This window comes from Natator depressus, chromosome 5 (genome assembly GCF_965152275.1).
Source record: "Natator depressus isolate rNatDep1 chromosome 5, rNatDep2.hap1, whole genome shotgun sequence".
Taxonomy (NCBI): Eukaryota; Metazoa; Chordata; order Testudines; family Cheloniidae; genus Natator; species Natator depressus.
The window spans coordinates 43,956,141-43,981,940 of NC_134238.1; the positions used below are offsets into that span (position 1 = coordinate 43,956,141).

At 40.4% G+C, this 25,800-nt stretch overlaps 1 protein-coding gene across 1 annotated transcript in view; it reads left to right on the forward strand.

Annotated features, from left to right (window-relative positions):
- HOMER1 (homer scaffold protein 1) overlaps positions 1–25,095 on the forward strand; it is a 152,851-nt gene extending 127,756 nt beyond the window's left edge. The window contains exons 7-9 of the mRNA XM_074952670.1: positions 6,837–6,947; positions 12,169–12,249; positions 21,456–25,095. Coding sequence (XP_074808771.1) covers positions 6,837–6,947; positions 12,169–12,249; positions 21,456–21,644 — 381 coding nt within the window. The 3' untranslated portion in view covers positions 21,645–25,095. The remainder of the gene's footprint in view (positions 1–6,836; positions 6,948–12,168; positions 12,250–21,455) is intronic.
- Positions 25,096–25,800: the final 705 nt, after the last annotated feature.

Sequence of the window (25,800 nt, forward strand, 5' to 3'; positions counted from 1 at the left end):
ACTCTCAGTTGTCCGGTCCTATTGGCCGCCATCCAGTGCTATATACTTAGCATTATTGGCACAAGAATCCCACTTTGACTGAAGAACAATAAAAGACTTGTCCATCAGATTTGAGATTCACGGATCCAATTACGACTTCTATTTTCAGAGAGCACCTTTGTACCTTACAGTTTTGCAGAAGAAAGAACTAGTGCTTCAGGTGGAATACCAACAATTAGAGACAGATTTGGAAACAGAGATTCATCCCCTGATGAGAATGTTGGAATAAAATTTGCTTCCTCTCCTTCTGAGGATGCACTGCGATTTCATGAACTTGTAAAAAGGATGGCCATAACTTTAAAACTTCCATCTGTGGCACTGGAGGAAACATCTCACCCCCTTTTCAACATTCTTGGTGCCCCATTGAAGAATAAAGTCTCTCTCCCTTTCCTAGATGCAGTAGACCTACCAAAATGTTTTGGTCTACCCTGGCATCCTGTCAACCAATTTCTAAAAAGGCAGACAAATTGTCTCATTTACCATATGAAGGGTTTTCCTTTCACTCACACCCCAATGTGCATTCTCTGGTTGTAGCAGCCTCAAGTGAATAGTACCAGAGGGGGACAAGCACTTTCTACTCTATATAGTAAAGAAGGCAAGAATTTGGATGCGATAGGAAGAAAGGTGTTCTGTTCTATGTCGCTTGGAACCACAATGGCAAATTACCATGCATATTAATTCCATTTATGGGAAAAGATTTCTCCTTTCAGTAAAATACTTCACGAAGACCAGTACAAACTGGTTAATGCTATAATAACTGTCAAAATGTATCAAAATGTGCCCTCAGAGCATCTTTTCATGCTTTGGATTCCTTGGCTAAGGCAGAAGCATCTGCAGTCACATTAAGAAGTCATGCATGGCTGAGATCCTCTACTCTCCCTCCTGAAACAAAATGCAAGGTGGAGAAGCTCCCTTTTGAAGGTGATGGATAATTCAGTATTAATACTGACAAGACAGTGGAAAACATGAAAGATACAAGATCAGCTGCTTGTTCTTTGGATGTTTTTCCAACAGCGAGGGGCCTCTTGTCCTACATTTTGATACAACAGACAATTTTATCCATCATTGTCCTCTTCATAGTATCTCTCTCAAAGATGGGAATTTCACCAGCAGCAGCTGGTTTCTTTTCAAACACAGCAGAAAAGGAAGTCTTTTCAACCACAAATTAAAGGGAAGTAACATGCAGCCTCAACTTCTGCTCAGTTCCCAGGTCACAGATTTGACATGAGGATAGAGAGCTCTGAATCAATTCTACATCAGTCCTCTCCATCCCTTATTTGGGGATAGACTATCTGGCTTGTGAACAAATAGAAGTCCATAATGTCAGACAAGTTGACCCTGGAAGTAATGGAAAAAGGGTATGCAATTCAATTCAAAACTATACCTTCTCCCAGTCTCCCAACCCTTCCCTATTCAGGAACCCCTCTCAGAAGAACTTGATAACATCAGAGGTCCAGTCCCAGTTCAGTGCAGCTCCACCTGTATTTACTTTCAGTGGTCCAGCAAGAGCACCTGTTCTGAGGCTTCCATTTCCCCAGGTGTTTGCTTTTCTTGGATGAAGACAGTCTTTCTCCCGTCTGATTGGGATATTTCCAGAATGCACAGTACCTTCCTTTCACTGTATTATTGGGAGCCAAGACAGGTGGCCCAAGCACATCTGCTTGCTTTCTCTTCAGTCATGGTTAACAGGCTTACTGCCCACAGTTATAAGTTACAGCACAGGTCTTTCTAAGCAGCCTATTTTATTTTTCAGATAAAAGCATTACTGAGAAAACATATTAAAACCAATATAAGAACATACACTCACGGTAATACTCTTACCAGAGATCTCCCCAACCCAAACATGGGCTCTGGGAGGAGCAGTCCTTCAGTACCCCACCCAAAAGGATTTCCATGTGGTTTCAAGTTCAGCGCAGCTTCAGCTCAGAACAAACACCTAGTCTTATGAGGCCTGAGTAGGCCCAGTCCTTCTAACCCTTCCTTAAGGATTGGGGCCTGTCCATTTGCTGAATCAGGAAGAAGGCCCCAAGACTGTGTAAAACCAGGCTATTTATTCAAAAATCCTTTCTTTGTTGGTCCCTGAGAATCGAGCTTGAACTAGTATATGTGAACTTTGCCAGGGGTGGCTTCAAAGGGGTTGATAATCAGGGCAATTCCATTATCATCCCCGTTCTCCTAAAGGAGTTGCATACAATTCCACAATAACACATACACAATTGAATTTTTAATACAGTGGATCACAAAGGTATTAACCCTAATTCAGTAAGGTTTAAATTAGTTCAGTTAAGTTTATCTTAGGTCCATAAGGTTTGTCCAGGATGTTGCAGGATATTGTCAGTCTGTAACACCTGCTCCTTGTGGGTGTAATAGTGGAGGTTCCAAGAGAATTTACACATCAAGGGTTTTAGTCAAGATATTTCCTCAAACCAAAGGATGGAGGGCTTCATCTGATTCTTGTTAAAGAAAGCTCAATGCCTTCCTCAGGAAATTCGTGCTTCCCGTGTTGGCAGTAGTGTCCATCATACCCCCCTTTTCCACCTTAGATTGGTTCTGGCTCTGGATCTAAAGGATGCCTATTTCCATAAGGCCAAGTCGCCTCAAGTATCACTGGTAGGTCAAAGACATTTTCAGTGCAAGGTTCTTCCTTTTGGTCTGTCTACTGCCCCCAGAGGTTTTACACAGTGCCTTTGTGATCTAGCAGTTCATTTAAGAAGACAAGACATTTTGTTTACCCCTCATCGCTATGACTGGCTACTAAAATAGACAATGCAAGAAAATCTTTTCCATGATATTCATTATACATGTTCCCTCTTCAAAGACCTGGGACATTTTAATTAATGTGAGGAAGTCATGCCTATGTCTCCCACAGAAAATCCCAATTATAGGGAGGGCAGGCCCTTTCTGACAGATGAGATTTCTGAAACTTCAGACAACCATATGTAGGCTTCATTGCCAACTTATCCAGATAGGAGGGTTTTTTCTGACACGTATGGCTCTAATGGCTGCAGCAATTTATGTCACACCAGCCTCTCTTCTCAGAATGGGAACTCTACAGTACTTGTTGGCAGTAAATTACAGACCAAGTACAGACAGTATGTGAAAATTTCTAACCATAAGAGAAGATGTGCTGACCTCCTTAATGTGCTGGACTCAGAGTACAAATGTTGTAAGAGGGATATTATTCAATCTTTAGCTCCATCAATGACTGTGACATTGGGTGCTTCCAACAGGGGGAAGGGGAATCATCTCAACTCTCTGTCAGTTTGAGGACACTGAAACTCTCAGGAAAAGAGTCTATACATAAACACATTAGAGTTGAGAGAGATATGTCTGTCTGCCAAATCTTCTCTACCTCACATCAAAGGAAAGGTAGTTAGTCACGTATTGCATCAATAAGCAAGGCAGAGTTTATTAATCTCAATTGTGCAGTGAGGCAATCAAGTTGCAGGATTGGTGTGTCCAGCACAACATTTATCCCATAGCCCTCTCATCTGATGGGAAAGCGCAATGACTGGTGGATCAACTACGTAGAGACATGATGCAATTACACAAATGATCAGTACAGAAGAAACTAATACACAACATCTTCAACCTCTGGGAATTTCCAAATAAAGACCTATTTGCCACCAGACGTAATACAGTGTCACTAATTCTGTTCAAGAGCAAGAAAGGACACCTAATCCATATTGGATGTGTTTCTCCTGAGTTGGGGAAAAGGCCTGCTGTATACTTGCCATTAATGCAGAAATTATTGAGAAAGATAAAACAGTATAGAACCAAAATGATCCCAGTTGCTCCAGCATGGCTGGGGGCAACGATGGTACACCAACCTACTGCTGCTACTGAGGGAATTTACAGACTGATTCTGGCATTACCGGATTTATTGTTGCAACAACAGGGCGGGATTTACCATCTGGATACTCTATCTCTACCTCTGACTGCGTGGGCTAAAGGATTTTAACAGACTTTAAAAAATCTTGTCCTTCAGAAGTGCAACAGGTGCTACTCAGTTCTAAAACAATCTACCAGAAAATGTTTTCACCTTAAATGACTGAGGTTTGTAAACTGAATGCATAACAAATCAGAACCATCAGTATTAACACCAATCCTGGAATACTTATTTCAGTTAAAGGTTTCAGATCTGTCAGTTTCCTCGCTATGGCTCCAGGTAGCATCTATATCAGCATGCTGTTTTCATAGACATTACATTTGACTTTGCGCACAGTACGGTCAAGACATATATGAAAGGACTTTCTAATTTGTAACCACCTGTAAAAGACGCAATTCCACCATGGGATCTCAAGTAAGTCTTAGCACAACTCGTAAAGTTGCCTTTTGAGCCTTAGGCAGAGTGCTCTCTATTCCGTTTGTCTATTAAAACTGCTTTTATAATAGCTATAATTTCAGCTGGGCAAGTGAGCAAGTTACATACCCTTGTGGCTGGACCAATTTTCACTATTTTTCACAAATATAAAGGTGGTGCTTTGTCCTAACCCAGTATTTTTACTTAGTATTGAAATTTCACATTAATCAAACAGTAAATTTACCAGTTTTATTCCTCACGGTCACAAGAGTGAATCAAGGTTACATACTTTGGATGCTCAGAGAACCCTAGCTTATTATCTGAATAGGACTAAGGAATTTCACAGGCTCCTAAATCTCCTTTTTTCCTATGCAGTCAGGCTGTCTCGGCACAAACAATATCTAAATGGGTTAGACAGTGTATTCAGAAAAGCTATAGATTAGCAACTATTCTCCCCCTGCTGGATTATATCACATTCTGCTAGAGCAATGGCTACATCCTTGGCATGTCTTAGACATGTGCCAGTTTGGAAGGTATGTAGGGCTGCCACTTGGAGCACTGTACATACTTTTACTTAACATTATACATTAGTTCTGGCACCTTGAGTAGACACCCAGTTTGATAGAGTTGTACTTCAGTCCTTATTTAATTAGGACACTGAGTTCCACCTCCCATTTATGGAGTACTGCTTTCCAAACTATGCCAGGAGTGGGAATATGCAGAGGACATTCAAAGAAGAAATGAAGGTTATGTACAATCAACCTATGGAACTCATTGCCAGCGGATGTTGTGAAGGCCAAAATTATAACTGGGTTAAAAAAAATTAGATAAGTTCATGGAGGGTAGGTACATCAATGGCTTTTAGCCAAGATAGTCAGGGAGGAAACCCCATGTTTTGGGTGTCCCTAAGCCTCTGGGACTGGACAACAGAGGATGGATCACTTGATAATTGCCCTGTTCTTTTCATTCCCCTTGAAGCATCTGACATTGGCCATTGTCGGAAGACATGATACTGGGCTAGATGGATCACTGGTCTGACCCAGTATGGCTGTTCTTATGTTCTTACCTGTAACCAGAGTTCTTTGAGATGGGCTCTGGATCTCTACCCCCTCCCACTCTTCCTCACAGTCCTAATAAAATCTACCTCTGAGGCAGTGGTGGAATGAACTGAGGCAGCAGCAGTTCCTTCCACTTTTTATAGCCTTTCCATCAGAATATTCAGGAACTCTGAGGGAAGTGGTGGAGAGATGCATGAGCACTTTAACGGACACTACTAGGAGAAAGCTTCCTGTTCAGGCTGCACCAGCCAGCACAACCCAGGAGTGTGAATATGCAGAGTCCATCTTGAAGAATTCTGGGTACAAATAAGTAACCTTCATTTTAAACCAGCTGAAAATCTGGCCCTTTTAAAAGATGCTTCATGCAAGTCAGGAGCATATTGTATCTGTAATTAAGCAGACTCTTTGTAATTATGGTCTTTAAAGAAAATTAGAGCCTTAAACTTCAGAGGGAAATAATTTATTTAGAAAACTGAGTTGTCGGGCTTTGTGCAGTAATATTTTTCAGTAACATTTTATTTAGTATTAATATATTTTTAACTTACTTCACACATACAAGAGCTGGACTGATAGAAAACATAATGGCTCCATCAGTGTTCTGAATGATTTATGAACAACGTTAGTACAGAATATAATTCATGGATGTACAAAATGTTACCCATTGTTCTCTCAAGGATAATTTGTCTGTGTATAACAGGCATATTAATATCTCTTCAAATCGAAATTGTACGTGCCATTGCTATGCGTTTCATCCAAAGACAGATGGACAGAGCACTCTGTCTGCTAATAAAGGGAACTGTATAGTACCAAAATGTGCCATTTAGCCACTGGCCTAAAGGTGAGATCTGAAAATATAAAGGAGTTAAAATGTCTTCAGCCATGTGTCGGTAGGTAAGTATGCAGCATTATGTCTTGCATACGGATTCAGAAATTGAATCTGAGAAATTGGAGCTGCTTTTTGGAGGACAAGGTGGGCATTGATTAACATGATGCAATATTAAAAACTTTCAGTGGATAGGTTAGATAGATCAGATTAGACAAATCTGTGATCAATCCTCTAGACCATGTGGACTCTAGAGAGATAATGCCTCTTCTTCCCTGAACATTTTCAAAATTAGTAAGTGCACATTTTCATGCAAAAGGGGCTTTTTATCAGACTACAGAACCAATATTTTTTGGCTATCAGAGATTGCAACAAAACTTAAATTTCAGAGGAGAGAAATATTATACAAACCATTGAGTAAAGAATTTTATACTAATGTTTTACAAAAATATTTTCAGCATTTTAATCCATATATATTTTCTAAAGTTAATAAGTATATTTCAACAGATGTATATTTCAGATGTAAGTGTTAATGCAAGGAGGCACTAAGTACCTTGTAATTCTTCATGTTGTCACTTAATTCTATATTTATTGCTGACATTTATTTCTACAGGTGACTGAGCTGGAGTGTGTGAGCAGTCAAGCAAATGCAGTCCATACACATAAAACAGAATTAAACCAGACAATACAGGAATTAGAATCCACACTGAAGAAGAAAGAAGAGGTATTTGCTAATGTTGTTCATAACATTTTAAAGTGGCTTTAAAAATCATGTTATTTATGACAGTTTGTAATGTTAATCTTAAATCTGCTTGTGAGCACAGAGGTAATTTCTGTGTGGACTAAAGTAAGAAGAATCCATTTTTTAGCCTTTTTGAGGCTAATAATAAATTTTCTTAGATTGTCAATCACAACTATTGTTTGGATTTTAGTGTATCTGAGCCAAAAATCTGCATTTTTCTGTTCACTCTTCCCAAGTACCTTTCTTTGCAAAAGAAAGCATGTACTGAAGCATGCAGCATTTCTTCACAGCAGCTGCATTCTTTCATTCTTCAAAATGAAGCGCTGTGAATCCCATTTATAGACAAGCAATGTCAGTGCAAGTGTTTATTTTAAAAAGCAGCTATAAGCACTGCTTTGCTTTATTGGGGAAGTGAGTTCCTGGTGAGAAACAAACCAATCTTTATGTGTTAAGATTATTTTAATATAGCTGCCCCTTTCTTCTAAATAAGCTCCACCCTCTACTCAGTGCTGCTTATTGTGCCGTCAGCCAGGGTCTGGGCCAGCAGCAGGAGGGTATGGGGAATTATGGGGAGAGCTGGCTGTATTTCAAGGAATCCCTGTTGAGGTTACAGGGACAAACCATCCCGATGAGTCGAAAGAATAGTAAATATGGCAGGCGACCAGCTTGGCTTAATGGTGAAATCCTAGCGGATCTTAAACATAAAAAAGAAGCTTACAAGAAGTGGAAGGTTGGACATATGACCAGGGAAGAGTATAAAAATATTGCTCGGGCATGTAGGAAAGATATCAGGAGGGCCAAATCGCACCTGGAGCTGCAGCTAGCAAGAGATGTCAAGAGTAACAAGAAGGGTTTCTTCAGGTATGTTGGCAACAAGAAGAAAGCCAAGGAAAGTGTGGGCCCCTTACTGAATGAGGGAGGCAACCTAGTGACAGAGGATGTGGAAAAAGCTAATGTACTCAATGCTTTTTTTGCCTCTGTTTTCACTAACAAGGTCAGCTCCCAGACTGCTGCGCTGGGCATCACAGAATGGGGAAGAGATGGCCAGCCCTCTGTGGAGATAGAGGTGGTTAGGGACTATTTAGAAAAGCTGGACGTGCACAAGTCCATGGGGCCGGACGAGTTGCATCCGAGAGTGCTGAAGGAATTGGCGGCTGTGATTGCAGAGCCCTTGGCCACTATCTTTGAAAACTCGTGGCGAATGGGGGAAGTCCCAGATGACTGGAAAAAGGCTAATGTAGTGCCAATCTTTAAAAAAGGGAAGAAGGAGGATCCTGGGAACTACAGGCCAGTCAGCCTCACCTCAGTCCCTGGAAAAATCATGGAGCAGGTCCTCAAAGAATCAATCCTGAAGCACTTACATGAGAGGAAAGTGATCAGGAACAGTCAGCATGGGTTCACCAAGGGAAGGTCATGCCTGACTAATCTAATCGCCTTTTATGATGAGATTACTGGTTCTGTGGATGAAGGGAAAGCAGTGGATGTATTGTTTCTTGACTTTAGCAAAGCTTTTGACACAGTCTCCCACAGTATTCTTGTCAGCAAGTTAAGGAAGTATGGGCTAGATGAATGCACTATAAGGTGGGTAGAAAGCTGGCTAGATTGTCGGGCTCAACGGGTAGTGATCAATGGCTCCATGTCTAGTTGGCAGGCGGTGTCAAGTGGTGTGCCCCAGGGGTCGGTCCTGGGGCCGGTTTTGTTCAATATCTTCATAAATGATCTGGAGGATGGTGTGGATTGCACTCTCAGCAAATTTGCGGATGATACTAAACTGGGAGGAGTGGTAGATACGCTGGAGGGGAGGGATAGGATACAGAAGGACCTAGACAAATTGGAGGATTGGGCCAAAAGAAATCTGATGAGGTTCAATAAGGATAAGTGCAGGGTCCTGCACTTAGGATGGAAGAATCCAATGCACCGCTACAGACTAGGGACCGAATGGCTAGGCAGCAGTTCTGCGGAAAAGGACCTAGGGGTGACAGTGGACGAGAAGCTGGATATGAGTCAACAGTGTGCCCTTGTTGCCAAGAAGGCCAATGGCATTTTGGGATGTATAAGTAGGGGCATAGCGAGCAGATCGAGGGACGTGATTGTTCCCCTCTATTCGACACTGGTGAGGCCTCATCTGGAGTACTGTGTCCAGTTTTGGGCCCCACACTACAAGAAAGATGTGGATAAATTGGAGAGAGTCCAGCGAAGGGCAACAAAAATGATTAGGGGTCTAGAGCACATGACTTATGACGAGAGGCTGAGGGAGCTGGGATTGTTTAGTCTGCAGAAGAGAAGAATGAGGGGGGATTTGATAGCTGCTTTCAACTACCTGAAAGGGGGTTCCAAAGAGGATGGCTCTAGACTGTTCTCAATGGTAGCAGATGACAGAACGAGGAGTAATGGTCTCAAGTTGCAATGGGGGAGGTTTAGATTGGATATTAGGAAAAACTTTTTCACTAAGAGGGTGGTGAAACACTGGAATGCGTTACCTAGGGAGGTGGTAGAATCTCCTTCCTTAGAGGTTTTTAAGGTCAGGCTTGACAAAGCCCTGGCTGGGATGATTTAACTGGGAATTGGTCCTGCTTCGAGCAGGGGGTTGGACTAGATGACCTTCTGGGGTCCCTTCCAACCCTGATATTCTATGATTCTATGATTCTATGAATTAGAGAAGCCACCTGTGCTGCCCCAAAGTGAAGCACACACCCACCCCCAAAAGGGATAGCTACCTATATTGAAGTGGGAGGATAAGAGGGAGAAGGGAGCTGACTGTGGCGGGAATTGGCTTTTGTGGCTCCCTCATTACCAAAAATTCCAAGACAAGCAGTATATAGGAACATAGGCATTGCCATACTGGGTCAGACCAGTAGTCTCCAACAGCGGCCAGCACCAGATGTTTAAGAGAAAGTGCAAGAATCATAGAATCATAGAATCATAGAATATCAGGGTTGGAAGGGACCCCAGAAGGTCATCTAGTCCAACCCCCTGCTCGAAGCAGGACCAATTCCCAGTTAAATCATCCCAGCCAGGGCTTTGTCAAGCCTGACCTTAAAAACCTCTAAGGAAGGAGATTCTACCACCTCCCTAGGTAACGCATTCCAGTGTTTCACCACCCTCTTAGTGAAAAAGTTTTTCCTAATATCCAATCTAAACCTCCCCCATTGCAACTTGAGACCATTACTCCTCGTTCTGTCATCTGCTACCATTGAGAACAGTCTAGAGCCATCCTCTTTGGAACCCCCTTTCAGGTAGTTGAAAGCAGCTATCAAATCCCCCCTCATTCTTCTCTTCTGCAGACTAAACAATCCCAGCTCCCTCAGCCTCTCCTCATAAGTCATGTGCTCTAGACCCCTAATCATTTTTGTTGCCCTTCGCTGGACTCTCTCCAATTTATCCACATCCTTCTTGTAGTGTGGGGCCCAAAACTGGACACAGTACTCCAGATGAGGCCTCACCAGTGTCGAATAGAGGGGAACGATCACGTCCCTCGATCTGCTCGCTATGCCCCTACTTATACATCCCAAAATGCCATTGGCCTTCTTGGCAACAAGGGCACACTGTTGACTCATATCCAGCTTCTCGTCCACTGTCACCCCTAGGTCCTTTTCCGCAGAACTGCTGCCTAGCCATTCGGTCCCTAGTCTGTAGCGGTGCATTGGATTCTTCCATCCTAAGTGCAGGACCCTGCACTTATCCTTATTGAACCTCATCAGATTTCTTTTGGCCCAATCCTCCAATTTGTCTAGGTCCTTCTGTATCCTATCCTTCCCCTCCAGCGTATCTACCACTCCTCCCAGTTTAGTATCATCTGCAAATTTGCTGAGAGTGCAATCCACACCATCCTCCAGATCATTTATGAAGATATTGAACAAAACCGGCCCCAGGACCGACCCCTGGGGCACTCCACTTGACACCGGCTGCCAACTAGACATGGAGCCATTTATCACTACCCGTTGAGCCCGACAATCTAGCCAGCTTTCTACCCACCTTATAGTGCATTCATCTAGCCCATACTTCCTTAACTTGCTGACAAGAATACTGTGGGAGACAGTGTCAAAAGCTTTGCTAAAGTCAAGAAACAATACATCCACTGCTTTCCCTTCATCCACAGAACCAGTAATCTCATCATAAAAGGCGATTAGATTAGTCAGGCATGACCTTCCCTTGGTGAATCCAAGAAACCCTGACATCGGCAGTTATGGAATAACTTCGCCACAGGGCAAGTTTCTTCCTAACCCCTGTTAGAGATCAGCTTGTGTCCTGAGATGTGGAGTTGTGTATTGGTTTCTTTTTTTCCTGTTGTTTTTTAATCCTTACCATTGTAATTCTGTGTGCTCTTGTTATTGCCGTAAACATCCAGTCCTCCTTTGATTCCTGCTAAGCTCTTGGCCTCAGTGATATCTTGTGGCAAATTGGTCAACAAGGTAATTGTGCATTGTGGGGGGAAATATTTATCAGTTTTAAAGCTGCTGCCTTTCAATTTCATTGACCAACTGCTTATTCTTGTATCGTGAGAATGAGTGAACAGAAATGTCTGATCTAATCTCTATACCGTTCATTTTGTATGCCTTTATCATCTTCATCCCCTCATACTTTCTCTAAACTAAAAACACCATTCTTATCAGTCTCTCTTCATATGGCAGTCAGTGGTCAGAACTTAGTGTTGAGGCAATTTCTGTTCCCTCTCTCTTGCTGCTTCTGGCTTCATCCCTTGCTAATGATATAGGAAGCAGCTCCCCACTGAAGTCTGGACTTCTCTTTTGAAAAGGAGGAGGAGTACACTGGTGTGCACTAAAATATTTTTTTTAAAGAAATACAGACCAGGATTGAACTTTTAATTACCATGACCCTCAATTTTCCAGAAAAAATATTCCAGCCTTGCTGGGGTGGGAGATTAAGAGAAACTCCACAAAGCTTAAACTTTGATGGCAAATATGTTGTTTGAGTTGTTACACTTTTCAAGATGGAATTGCTCATTGTTGGCATATGAATATCTAACATACAGATCAATAAATTACAGAAGTTGCTGATTGCATACTATTGGGGGGGGAGGGGCTTTGAACTCCACCCACAAGAAGTGTCAAGGTAAGCAGCTGCTCAGTGTCAGTTTTGGTATAATTGGAACGATTTGGCCCGGAAGAGAATAAGTGGCTTATTTGCACTGAGTTAAGATCCGGTAATATGTTGTTAAAGGGATTGTTTTTTCCTTCCTCAGGAAATAGAAAGATTGAAACAAGAAATTGATAATGCCAGAGAGCTTCAGGCACAGAGGGATGCTTTGACCCAGAAGCTCCAGGTAAGCATCAGTACAGTGTGGGTATATATGTGTATATGTATATGTGTATATATTTTATAGGAAGATGGGCAGTAGGCAGATGCTTATATTTATCATATGCACAGCTTATCTTTTCCTGGCTAGATTCACCCAAACTGGCAGAGAGAGGTGCAATTTATGCCTCCATGAACCAGTCTGGACCCCATGTCCTCCAGGGGGAATTCACACCAAATTGCCATTTGCCCTCCCTTGGGCCATTTGACCTAACTGCTCCATAGGGGAGCAGTTTTAAGTTGCAGCTGGATCTCCACATAGAAGCCACTGTAGTGGAAGCTGCTTAGGAGATGCACCACATTAATGCATTCTCTGGCCACTTTCCTTCACTGGCCAACACTCTTCCCATTTTGAGCACTACTTGGCTTCTCTCAGGCCTTTCTGGCAGACCTGCTGCCATTGAGTGCCTTCATCAGGTTATTTAGAACACACGGGGATGAATCTAGATCAAATTGCAACTGTACTGTAATAAAATTTGATTTTAAAGTGTCCATTTATATAGTATCTCTTTATTCCTTGTTGGTTTGAATAACTTAACAATTCTTAACATTCTCTCAGGAGTCTCTAAACCCAAGATTTGGATTTGGGTTGGGGGTCTTACTGGGGTGTGTTTATTTTGTTTGTAAAAATTGTTTTTAGAGCTGAATGCCTCTGCAAATTGGAAATGGAACATGGAGCCTTTCATCTTTCAAAATCAGTTTAAATTTAGCCCCAATTTGAAAATTGTTAGTCTAACAATTCAGTAGTCCTGTGTAAAATGAATTGGTGACCTCAGTCTGTCCCTTTAACTGAAAACCATATGGCAGACTCGGCAGAAGCCCAGATGTAGTTGGTGACTGAACTATTCTTTTATTTCGAGCAGAGATGGGCATTAACTAAGACCCTGTGTTCAAACACCTCCAAAATTTAGGAGCTTTGAAATTCATATCTGAATTGTGTCTCTTGGGCCCACATCTAATTCCTAGAATAGGTCCCTACAGATCTAGATTTAAATGTGTAGACAGGGCAAGGAAGAGGCTTGCATTGCCTTTTTCTGTGTCTGTTAGAATCATAGAACCATAGGGTTAGAAGGGACTGCAAGGATAATATAATCTAACCCCCTGCAAAGGTGCAGGATTTGTTGTGTCTAAACCATCCAAGACAGATGGCTATCCAGTCTCCTTTCTAAAACCTGCAGTGAAAGAGCTTCCCTACATAGTCTGTTCCATTGTCCTACTGTTCTTACAATTAGAATGTTTTTCCTGAGATTTAATCTAAATCGGCTATGCTGTAGTTTGAACCCATTTCCTATTGTCCTGCCCTCTGTGGCGCAAGAGAACAACTTTTCCATCTTTTTTATGGCAGCCTTTCAAGTATTTGGAGACTGCTATCATGTCCCCCTTAATCTTCTTTTTTTCAAACTAAACATACTTCAGCCCTTGCTCACATATGGCTTGCATTTCATCCCTTTGATCATCTTTGTCACTTGCCTCTGGATCCTTTCCAGTTTCTCTACATCCTTTCTATAAATTGGTGACTAAAATGGGACACTACTCTAGCTGAGGCCTAACCAGTGCCAAGCAGAGCAGTACTGTCACCTCCTGTGTCTTGCATGCTATGCATCTGTTAATGCAACCTAAAATTGCATTTGCTTTTTTTGCAACAGCATTGCTGACACACATTGATGATGTGATCCACCACAACTCCCAGATCCTTCTCAGCAGTGCTGCTAGCAAGCCAGTTAGCCAGCCCTCCGCCCCCTTTTATATTTGTGCATTTGGTTTTTCTTTCCTGTAGCACTTTACATTTGTCTTTGTTGAATTTCATTTTGTTGTCTATAGCCCAGTTCTCCAAATTATCAAGATCCCTTTGAATTTTAGTTCTAGCCTCCAAAGTGTTGGCAACCCCCCCCCCAGCTTTGTGTCATCTGCAAACTTGATCAGCATGCTCTTTATACCTACATCCAGATCATTAATAAAGATGTTAAACAACACCAGACCCAGAACAGATCCCTGTGGAACCCCCCTTAAGACCTCCCTCCAATCTTATATCATTCCCATGGGCCGCAGGTTGCCCACCACTGTTCTTCATCCTCCAGATATTCTCAAATCAAATGTTTTATACATTGCTCTAGTAACTTCTCAGGTATCGAAGTCAGGCTGACTGGTCTATAGTTCATCAGCTCCTCCTTTTCCCCCTTTTTAAAGATGGGCACTATATTAGCCCTTCTCCAATCTTCAGGGACCTCTCCTGTCATCTGTGAGTTTGCAGGAAGAAAAAAATAATAAAAATAGCCAATGGTGTCTGTAAAGTCCATAATCTGACTCTATATGGCTTGATAATTCCTGAATACAGCCATCTCTGACTAATTAAATTCCTCCCCTGCCACATTTAGGATGCTGCCACATTTAGGACCCAGCCATTTTTGACCAAGGATCCCTTGTCTCCAAAACTCAGCCAGCCAAAGCACAATTGGAGTTGCAGCTAGCAAGGGATGTGAAGGGTAACAAGAAGGGTTTCTACAGGTATGTTAGAAACAAGAAGAAGGTCAGGGAAAGTGTGGAACCCTTACTAAATTGGGGAGGCAGTCTAGTGACAGAGGATGTGGAAAAAGCTGAAGTATTCAGTGCTTGTTTTCCCTTCGTCTTCACAGACATGGTCAGCTCCCAGACTGCTGCATTGGGCAGCACAGTATGAGGAGGTGGTGAGCAGTCCTCAGTGGTGAAAGAACAGGTTAAGGACTATTTAGAAAAGCTGGACATGAACAAGTCCATGGGGCCGGATCTAATGCATCCAAGGGTGCTGAGGGAGTTGGCTGATGTGATTGTACAGCAATTGGCCATTATCTCAGAAAACTCGTGGCAGTCGGGGGAGGTCCCGGATGATAGGAAAAAGGCAAGTATAGTGCCCATCTTTAAAAAAGGGAAGAAGGAGAATGGGGAACTACAGACTTCAGTCCCTGGAAAAATCATGGAGCAGGTCCTCAAAGAATCCATTTTGAAGCACTTCGAGGAGAGGAAGGTGATCAGGAACAGTCAACATGGATTCACCATGGGCAAGTCATGCCTTACCAACCTGAATGCCTTCTATGATAAGATAAGTGACTCTGTGGATATGGGGAAAGTGGTGGACGTGATATATCGTGACTTTAGCAAAGCGTTTGATACAATCTTCCACGGTATTCTTGCCAGCAAGTTAAACAGGTATGGATTGGATGAATGGACTATAAGATGGATAGAAAGTTGGCTAGATCGTCAGGCTCAACGGGTAGTGATCAATGGCTTGATGTCTAGTTGGCAGCCGGTATCAAGAGGAGTGCCCCAGGGGTCAGTCCTGGGGCCGGATTTGTTCAACATCTTCGTTAATGATCTAGATGATGGGATGGATTGCACCCTCAGCAAGTTCGTGGATGACACTAAACTAGGGTGAGAGGTAGATACGCTGGAGAGTTGGAATAGGGTCCAGAGTGACCTAAATAAATTGGAGGATTGGACCAAAAGAAATCTGAGGTTCAACAAGGACAAGTGCAAAGTCCTGTACTTAGGACAGAAGAATCCCATGCACCGCTATAGGCTGGGGACCGACTGGCTAAGCGGCAGTTCTGAAGAAAAGGACCTTGGGATTACAGTGGACAAGAAGCTGAATATGAGTCAACAGTGTGCCCTTGTTGCCAAGAAGACTAACGGCATACTGGGCTGCATTAGTAGGGGCATTGCCAGCAGATCGAGGGAAGTGATCATTCCCCTCTATTCAGCACTGGTGAGGCCACAACTGGAGTACTGCATCCAGTTTTGGGTCCCCCACTACAGAAAGGTTTTGGAGAAATTGGAGAGAATCCAGTAGAGGGCAACGAAAATGATTTGGGTGCTGGGGCACATGACTTATGAGGAGAGACTGAGGGAACTGGGCTTATTTAGTCTGCAGAAGAGAAGAGTGGGGAGGGATTTGATAGCAGCCTTCAGCTACCTGTAGGGGGGTTCCAAAGAGGATGGAGCTCGGCTGTTCTCAGTGGTGGCAGATGACAGAACAAGGAGCAATGGTCTCAAGTTGCAGTGGGGGAGGTCTAGGTTGGATATTAGGAAAAAACATTTCACTAGGAGGGTGGTGAAGCACTGGAGTGGGTTAATTAGGGAGGTGGTGGAATCTCCATTCTTAAAGGTTTTTAAGGCCCGGCTTGACAAAGCCCTGGCTGGGGTGATTTAGTTGGGGTTGGTCCTGCTTTGATCAGCGGGTTGGACTAGTCTCTTCCAACCCTAATCCTGTATGATTCTATGAGGAGTCAGTCCTGGGTCTGGTATTATTCAATATTTTTATTAATGACTTAGATAATGTAGTGGAGAGTGTGCTTATGACATTTGGAGATGACTCCAATCTGGAAGGGTTGCAAGCACTTTGAAGACGGGATTAGAATTAAAAATGACCTTGACACATTAGAGAATTAGTCTGAAATCAACAAGATGAAATTCAAAACAAACAAGTGCCGTGGTGGGCATCCTGCCGCATGTGGCTCATCAGGGTAATCCGGTGGCGGGCCGTGAGACACTTCATTTACATGGACTGTCCACAGGCACTGGCAGCCCCCTGAGCGCTATAAAGTGGCAGCGTAGACAGTGGACCAGTGCTGAGAGCCACGCTCCCAGCACTGGTACCTACGCCCCTTGGGGGGGTGGTTTTTTACAGCGCTGGGAGAGCTCTCTCTCCCAGCGCTGGTGCCGCAACTACACAGCCAACAAAGCCGCGGCAGTGCTTTAACGTTGCTAGTGAAGGCGCACCCTTAGGTTAGATGTTAGGAGGAAAAGCTTTAACGACGTAGCTCTGTTCTGGAATAGGCTTCGAAGGGAGATTGTGGAATCTCCATCTTTGGAAGTTTTTAAGAACAAGTTGGACAAACATCTGCCAGGGATGGTCTAGGTTTACTTGATCCTGCCTCAGCAAAGGGGTTTAGACTTGGTGACTTCTCAAGGTCCCTTCCAGCCCTTCATTTCTGTGATTCTCTGATCTATCTTCTGTTTTCAGATCTCATCTAAAAACAGATGTTTTCTCCTTTCTGCATAACTCTCATTTCATTTCTCTCCTCTCTCTCTGTTTTATTATTTTCAATTTAATGTATTGTGTACCTCTAAAATGTTTTGAAATACAGCTTGTATAAAAAAGGTTATACAAAATAAAGTATATCACGTTGTACTGCATATCAACTAGATAAAAATCTATTGATGAACAGGAATGAAACAGAGAGTAATCCATTAATGGTAAGAACTCCAATGGGTAACAGTATCAAGTAAGCTATTACAGTGGAGGGGTAAGTATTAGGAGCCTTGTTAGTTAATATTTTCATTAATAATGTAGAGAGAGCATACACAATCAGCCATGATCACATAAGCTCACAATAAGTAAGTATTCCTTTATTAGAATAGCAGACTCATAAATATAGTTTTTACTCAAAACATGTATATTTAATTCTGATCTGTTTACTATATACCTTGCACAAGACCCACAGGACTTTATTATGACGTAAACAACAAACACTATTTGTTGTGTGACATTTTTATTCGAAATGGAAACTATATTATAAAAAAATTAAGCACAATACCATTATAGGAGGAGCTCAAAAACACAGGAGAGAATATAGCTGCAAATGGACTTGGAGAGATCAGAAGAGTGAGTTGATTATAACAAGATGAGATTCATTACTAATAAAGTTAAATCTCATACCTACAGATAGGAACAGAGAGACATAGCTATCTGGAAGGCAACAAGTGTGAGAAAGACCTAGTTGTAATAGTAGATACTAAACTAACTATGAACTTGCAAAAAGAAAAGGAGGACTTGTGGCACCTTAGAGACTAACCAATTTATTTGAGCATAAGCTTTCATGAGCTACAGCTCACTTCAGTATCTTATTTATGCTCAAATAAATTGGTTAGTCTCTAAGGTGCCACAAGTACTCCTTTTCTTTTTGCGGATACAGACTAACATAGCTGCTACTCTGAAACCTATGAACTTGCAAGGCAATACTTGGGCCAGAAATGCTAGTGCTATTCCTGGGGGTGTATATATAGGAAGGTTGTATGTAAAGCTAGGGAGATAACATTTTCCATAACCCTTCTGCAACTGGAGCTGGAATATTGCATGCAATTCTGTTTCCTGCAGGTTAGTAAGTATACTAAATACAAAGAAGGAAAACAAAAATTATGCAAGAATTGGAGGAAAATATATATGAGGAAATATTTGGGGAGCTAACTGTGTATAGTTTAGAAAAGAGAAGACAAGAAAGGGACATAAATACAGTCTGTAAGTACCCGCAAGATAATTTAAATGAAAGAAAGAAAGTATTCATATTCTCAGAAGATATTGGGACAAGGAACAAGGGCACAGTAAGGAAAGGAATGTTAATGCTAGATATTAGATAAAAATTCCTAACTTTTTAAGAGCAATTGGACAGTGGACTAGACTGAGGAAGGTGTTCAATATTAGATATAGGCAAATCAGCCATTATTTAGACCTGGATGATGTACGTATTCAGGGGTACTAATATTTAGATGATATTCACACATCCATCTATATGAATATCATTAGAGATTAAAAATGTTCTAGTACATCCTCTTGCCCTCCCTGCTTACAGCATTAAGATCTTGGGGTTAAGGAAGACACCCCACTGCATGTAGCATTGGGAAATGGAGAAGGGGCTCTGCCAGGAGGTCAGAAAAAGAAGAGGAGAAAGAGCAGCAGTCAGTTCCGCTTTGGAAAGAAGAAATAGACACTGTGCAGCTAAGAAAATTTTAAAGAGTTACACTTTCTTTTTAGGCATATGTCACTGATGATCTGGACAAAGGGGGCCTGATTCTTTACTGCATTGCATTTGTGTAATCATTTACATGTAATTTGGTACAATTTTACACACTTCACAGTACAGCTGTAAACACGAAAGAGCAGGGCAATAGAATTTAGCACAGGTATGGATTCAAAGATGGACAATTGGTCTGTTTTGTTATGGCAATTCTTACATACCTAGTAATAATAGGAGCCTATAAAGCAATGCCAAGTGCTCCAAGCAATGCCATTCAGTAAAAATAAATCTTTTTCAGTCAATTCTCCCTTCTAAGTACTTCCAGAACTATCGTATTATAAATGGCGTAACAGCACTCTGCTGTGGACTCCGAGATCAAGGGGGAAAGTCCTACTCATAGGGTTTTGTACAAGACACAGTAATCAAAACCCAGTGATTTGTTAAGATTTTTGAACACACATCTGTTTACAAATGAAAAGCAAGCACAGGGTTCCAGTTTAACTTTAATGTAACCCATGAGCACATGCTCACCTAGGGTGGGTTGCAGTGCATTCATGTAAGTGTGGTTTTAAGCCTCCTTTGTGATTCCCTGATCCTGTGGCTTTCTGGCCCACATGCTCCAGGGGCTGTTCTTTGGGCCTTGAGGGGCTTTCGCCACATCACCTTTCCCCCAGTTTCAGCCTGTGACCAGTCGTCAAGAGGTGGGATGGTGTAGGAGCCAATACAGTTATCTGCACCACACAAGGATTTCCCTGTGCAGTGAGAAACTGATTACATTGACTTTAGGGTAGCTTTGAGCCACTCGGTCAGCATAAAGCTGCCCCATCATAGATGGGTTCTTATTGTCCTTGTCCAGCTCCCACTGATATGGCTGGGCCCATGTCAATGGAAAACATTAGTACAGTCATTAGGTTAAGTAGTTGGGGGGGAAATGGTAACAGGCAGTGCAGAGAGGGGAGGTGGTGAATGCAGGCAGCTGCAGGGGAGAGAAGGACACGCAGAAGGAGAAAAAGTGACCACTGTAAATTGACCCCTTCTCAAAGTGCTTTTCAGCAGCAGCTTGAAACCAGTCATCGTAAAACCTAATATTGGAACTATTAAATATTTCAAATTTAATTTGATAAAATGCGACTGAGTTGAAAGTGACTGTTCTGTCACAGAGTTCTACTGAAAGGGCAGCTGGGCTTCTGGGAGAAGGGAGAAACAGGGGGAAGTCCAAGTAGCCCACAAAATGATGAAAAAATGTTTATAAATAAATATATAAATAATGTTTCTTGTCTGTTTCCTGAAAACTGTTTTTCATTGTAGACGGTATATTATATAAACCTTCCCCATGCAGTTTTTAAATAATTGAAATTTAAAATTGAGACATACTCAAATAACAATAAGCTACACCAGACACAAATGAGGCTCATGTTGATAACTTGTCAGGAGCCCAAGGGCAGCATGCAATTTGCATAAAATGGAGCTTATTATAGCTGCCCTCCTCTTTAATACGTGACCCCAGAGATTAGAGGTCCAAGCATACAGTTCTGCATCTTGATCCAATAGCCTGGATTTGAGCAGCATCATGTTCTGTGGCCTATAGCAACTGTGGGCTGCTCCTCTGCCTTAAAGATGAGAAAAGACATTTGCCATGGTGTAATTCCCCTTGAGCTGCATTTGACATGCAGACACATTGTTTCCCCTCCTACCCACTGTTATATTGGAACAGCTTCTATGTATGGCAGCTCAGAAACTGTACTCACATAGCACCCAGGAACAGAGATAAGCTCTGAAACGTATATTTCAGTAAAATAAAAGACGTAATTAGTATTTTGTTATTGTTTATACATTCTTACAGTTACCTTGACCTTGATATTAGTCTTACTCTATATAGGTCAGTGTGTAGTGTGAAATAGCATATACAGTGGGTTTATAGTGGGATAGTATTCAATCACACATGAAGTAATGTCTAAGATATAAGATCATTCTTTTTATTTAGTGGGGAGTGTGTCCTATGTATTCTAAAATGGAGAATGGCTAAGATTAAAATAATCCCTTGAGAAGCCACTTTTAGTAAGTGGCATATTTATATCTCCGAAACAATAGCAAATTTACTTCAGTTAATGTCTTGCATTCAATATGGCACTCAGTGGCTATATAATTTTATCACTCTGTTCCAAATGTCCTCTCCCTTGGATGTTTTACTGAGAAGATAAAAGAAAGATAGTGTTTTTTCAAACTCCTCGTTGTCCTTTTACAAAAAACTGGTTTTTTAGTTAGCTGTAACTGAAAGATTGCAAATAATTTAATTGTGGTCTTTTAAAACCTGTATTAACTAAGACATACATGAATGACAGCAGAAAGAGAAAACTACATTCTGTTTATAAACAGTACATTAACATATTACATGTTTTCTCTGAAGGAAGTAGAAATTCGAAACAAGGACCTGGAAGGGCAGCTGTCTGACCTAGAGCAACGTCTGGAGAAAAGTCAGAATGAGCAAGAAGCTTTTCGCAATAACTTGAAGACACTTTTAGAAATTCTTGATGGAAAAATCTTTGAACTAACAGAATTACGAGATAACCTGGCCAAGCTAATAGAATGCAGCTAAAGAAATGGGATTTCAGTGCCAATCATCTTAAAGATGCACTGTCTCTCTTCATAGGACTTTGTTGGGCTCTGCATCAAAGTTGCACAAAATTAAAAAAATGCTCCTCCAAGAGGGCCTATTTTAAATTTGAATAGTATATTTCAATGTAAAATTTAGAAATCATCTTGTAGCTAGTTGAAAAAGAAAACACTTGAATTACAAATTACCTCCATGTATATTATTGGCCATAAATAACTTGAAGAAAGATATTAACAGTAATTGAATGCAATGATTTTCTGATTATTAGCCAGTGGAAGAATTAGCAGTGTCCCAGGTCACATCCCCTTTTTGTGTTAGACACAATGTAGATTATCTGCTTTTTTTATTTAAAATATCTAATTGATGTGTTTTGTGCAAAAACTTAGTGATGACAGCCCTGTCTTTTGTTGTAATCTTAATAATTTCTCAGGATACTTTGCACTGTTGAGAAACAGTGCCATTACCAATTAATTCTTGCCAGGAGTGAGAGAGAATTGCATCTTTAATTGAAACATAGTTAATAGAACTGCTTGTATAGAGTTCTTCCTTTTTTTTATACTGGAAGATACTGTATTTCTTTATGAAGTTCACTCTGGTGTTCTATAATATTGTCCAGTGTATGGTTTACTTTCCATATTATTTCCATGTATTTACAATGAGATCCTGTCTCCCATTTTATTATACATTTTAAAGTCAACCAATGAAGGCAGGTGAGTTCCTCAGAAAAAAATACTTTTAAATTTAAAATTTGACATGCACAGATAAATATAGGTAGCCAGTCATTTATTGTCTGGCCTTATTAAACATCAAATATAATTAGAATGTGCAGTTACTTGAAGATGTTTTATTAGCCTATTTTGCAAGAAATCTTTTCTGAATGATCAGTGCATTTCAGTTTTGTGTAATAATGCCTAGTGGAGAACACTGTTTATTGATCATGTTAGGGATATAGAGCTATTACAAGGGGATTACCTTTGCATTGAACTTGCCCAGCCAAGAGAAATGTTTCTAGAAACTGTGTAGTCATAGCAAATTGAAATGGAGACATGTTTTCTCTGTATAGTTCTTCACACCACATTTTATCGAAACCATGCCAGGCAACTGAACTGTTACATAGTTGTTTAAAAAGAGGAATTGAATTCACTTATCCTCAGTGAATGGGTTTTAAAGTTGTTTTGATGTAATTTTAACAGACTTTTGGCAAACATGCATTTCTCTATATAATATATTGATTTTAAGAAAAGTCATTGAAAGGTAAGCCAAGTGTCATATGTTTGCTTATTGAATGGGAAGTGCATCAAAGTATGTTGTTGCCATAAATTGCCTGCAATGTTGGAGAGGGTTTTTTAAAAAAAAATGTATGAATGAGTATCAGACTCAAGAGTCTCAAGATGCACTGAGTTTTTGTTTGTGCCCAAAATTAATTTGAATGTTAAATACAAAATCCAGATGATTACTAAATTTGTATAACAGACAATTTTCTCCACTTTTACAGAGTGCTATTCAAAACTAGAAAATGTAGGTCTGGTTTGTGTGTGTGTACTGTATGTATAATACACGCATTCTAATTTACATTAGAAAGAGAGAAAATACATGGTTTGTTTATAAAATATCATTTTTTCTTTACAAGTGATTTATCAGGTTCCCCTGACAAGTCAGGAGAACAGTTTAGTTCAAATACTAAACCATCATATATTATATCATATGTACTGTACACACCATTTACATTTCCTCCATATTTTTAGGGTATTTTCTCACCTATTTTATTTATTAAGAGGGGGGAGAAAAGCTTAGTTCAGTGTGCATATGGCTGAAAGCTTGCTGTGGCGAGTTACATATTTTTTATTTGGTGGATGTTAAATGATGATGATATGGGTAACTTCATCAGGTGAGCAGAAATCACCAGGTTTTAATTTATATGAAGCTATTTGGGCCTGATTCTCTTGTGATTTACACCAGTCTAAATCAGAAGAATCTTCAGTGATGTCAATGGAGTTACTCTGGTTAAAACTGGTTTATGTGCCAGGAGAATCAAGGACATTAAAACTGGATGGGCTTAATTAGGAGGAAGTAAAAGGTGAAACAATAGCAAGTTGATAGGATAATAAATGTGATATTATTTTAAATTATATTATCAGAATTTTTTAAAATGTCATCCTTTACATGTGGGAAAATAGCTTACAAAAATATTTCCACTTTTTTGTATATGTGTGTGTTACATGAGTATTTTTATGTATACATACATACACATATGTATATATAGTACATGGAAAAAATTTAGATGTGCACATTTTTAATATTTTCCTAGTGAAATGAAATTTAAAATTGGAAAATAATATTTGAAAATTTCTTTTCTCATAAAGTAGAGATGCTTGATTTCATTTTTTAAAATAATGCAATCTATTGAGGGCTGCACCTTTGAATTCCCAAAATAGTCGTCAAACATGGATATGGGATAAGGTGGACATAAGTGCACATATAAATAAAATCTTATTGTAAGAATATTTTAAATGTTCATTTTCAGTAGGTGAGTGTATAGAAATTGTAATCTAAAGTTCATAATTAGGTGGTGATACCTACTGTAGCCTCTCCACTTCTGTATTAAGATATTTGAAATATTAATTTTTCCCCAGAGACAGGTATTATACATTGTATCTAACTTTAGATAAAACTGTGGGAATATGTATGCCAGAAAACAATGTTGGGTACTGTAGCCTGAAAATGTGAACAAGAACCTACACAGGAGAGGAGAGCAATCACATTGTGTATAACTTGTTATATGACAACTATGGAGTCTTGTTTAAAAAAAAAATGGAAAAAAAACCCCAACAAGAAAAAGAAAAAAAAACAAAAATATAATTTTTATTTTGAAATACACTTGCTGTTCTCTGGAGAATGTACTTTTTCTCTTTATTTTTTTCTTAAAACTTTTTCAAGTATTAAAAAGTGTGCAAGTGATGGCAGCAGTTACCTTAATCCTTCAGGTGCTACTGGATTTTGCATTGGCGTGTCATGTTGTGAAATCCTGACTTTGACATAAAAGGTTTTATAAGTACATCCCCGTCTGGAAAGTTAGTTTTTGGAGTGTCTCTCTCGTAATCCCGTATGCCGGAATGATCCCGAAGTTGTATTCTTCTGTACTGACGTATTAAAATCTGTCAGCTGTAATATAGGCCATGATTTCCTGCTCTCAGCAAACTTCCAAGAAAACTGGAAAGGAAAACAAAAATAATTCATCAACAGTGGACTTTACATGGTACAGGGAAGGATACGGAATAATTAATTGTTATAAAATCTCAAAGAAGCACGCATTTCAGGTAAGAAGTAGTTTAGAGTAGTGAATACACAGATATAATTGAAACTGAATGTAAGGAAGTGGTGATTGTGACTAATATTGTGATGGTGGCATTTGGAGAAGATAATTCTTTTTTTAATAAAGTAAATTTTTAATAAGAAAAGAGAGTGGATAAGAATGCATCAACTGAGGGAAAATATTTTTGGTTTTCCTCCTTCAGTTGCCAGCCATGGAAAGTTTTCTTTTTTCACGCCTTTTCCTTCTCCAGCCTATCAATTAAGGGTTAAATCTAGGTTTAACTTGAGTAAATGGGTGAACCTCAGTTGGTTCCATCCTCATGTTCTCTGTTTCTATGCTGAAGAGGCTAATGTCCTTCCTTTATGCATCATATTCTTTGAGGGAGGTAGTTACAGAGTCAAATGCAAAATCTGCATCAGGCTATTGTCACAAATTCAGGGTGGGAGGCAAAGGAGAAAAAGGCTGCAATCCTTCCTGGTCATTCTCTATCTTGCAAAGTCTGGCCCATTAGCATTAAGAATATATTGACTACTTTACTTGTCATTGCCTTAGAATAGGGCCAAATGTCAATCTGATTAGAGTACAGCTCTGAACATTGAGGAGTAATTTTAAAAAAATCAAGCCCACTTGGGCTAGAGTTGTGTGCACTCTCAGTAACTGATTATGCCAATTAGACACGCAATTATGCACTCATTTTCTCTAAACAAGGCTCTGGATTATGCAAAGCAATGTTCTGATTGGTTGGTTGAGCTTTTTCTGACAATAATACATCCATGCACCAACTCTCAATGATACAAAGCTGGGACTTTATCACTGAATAATATT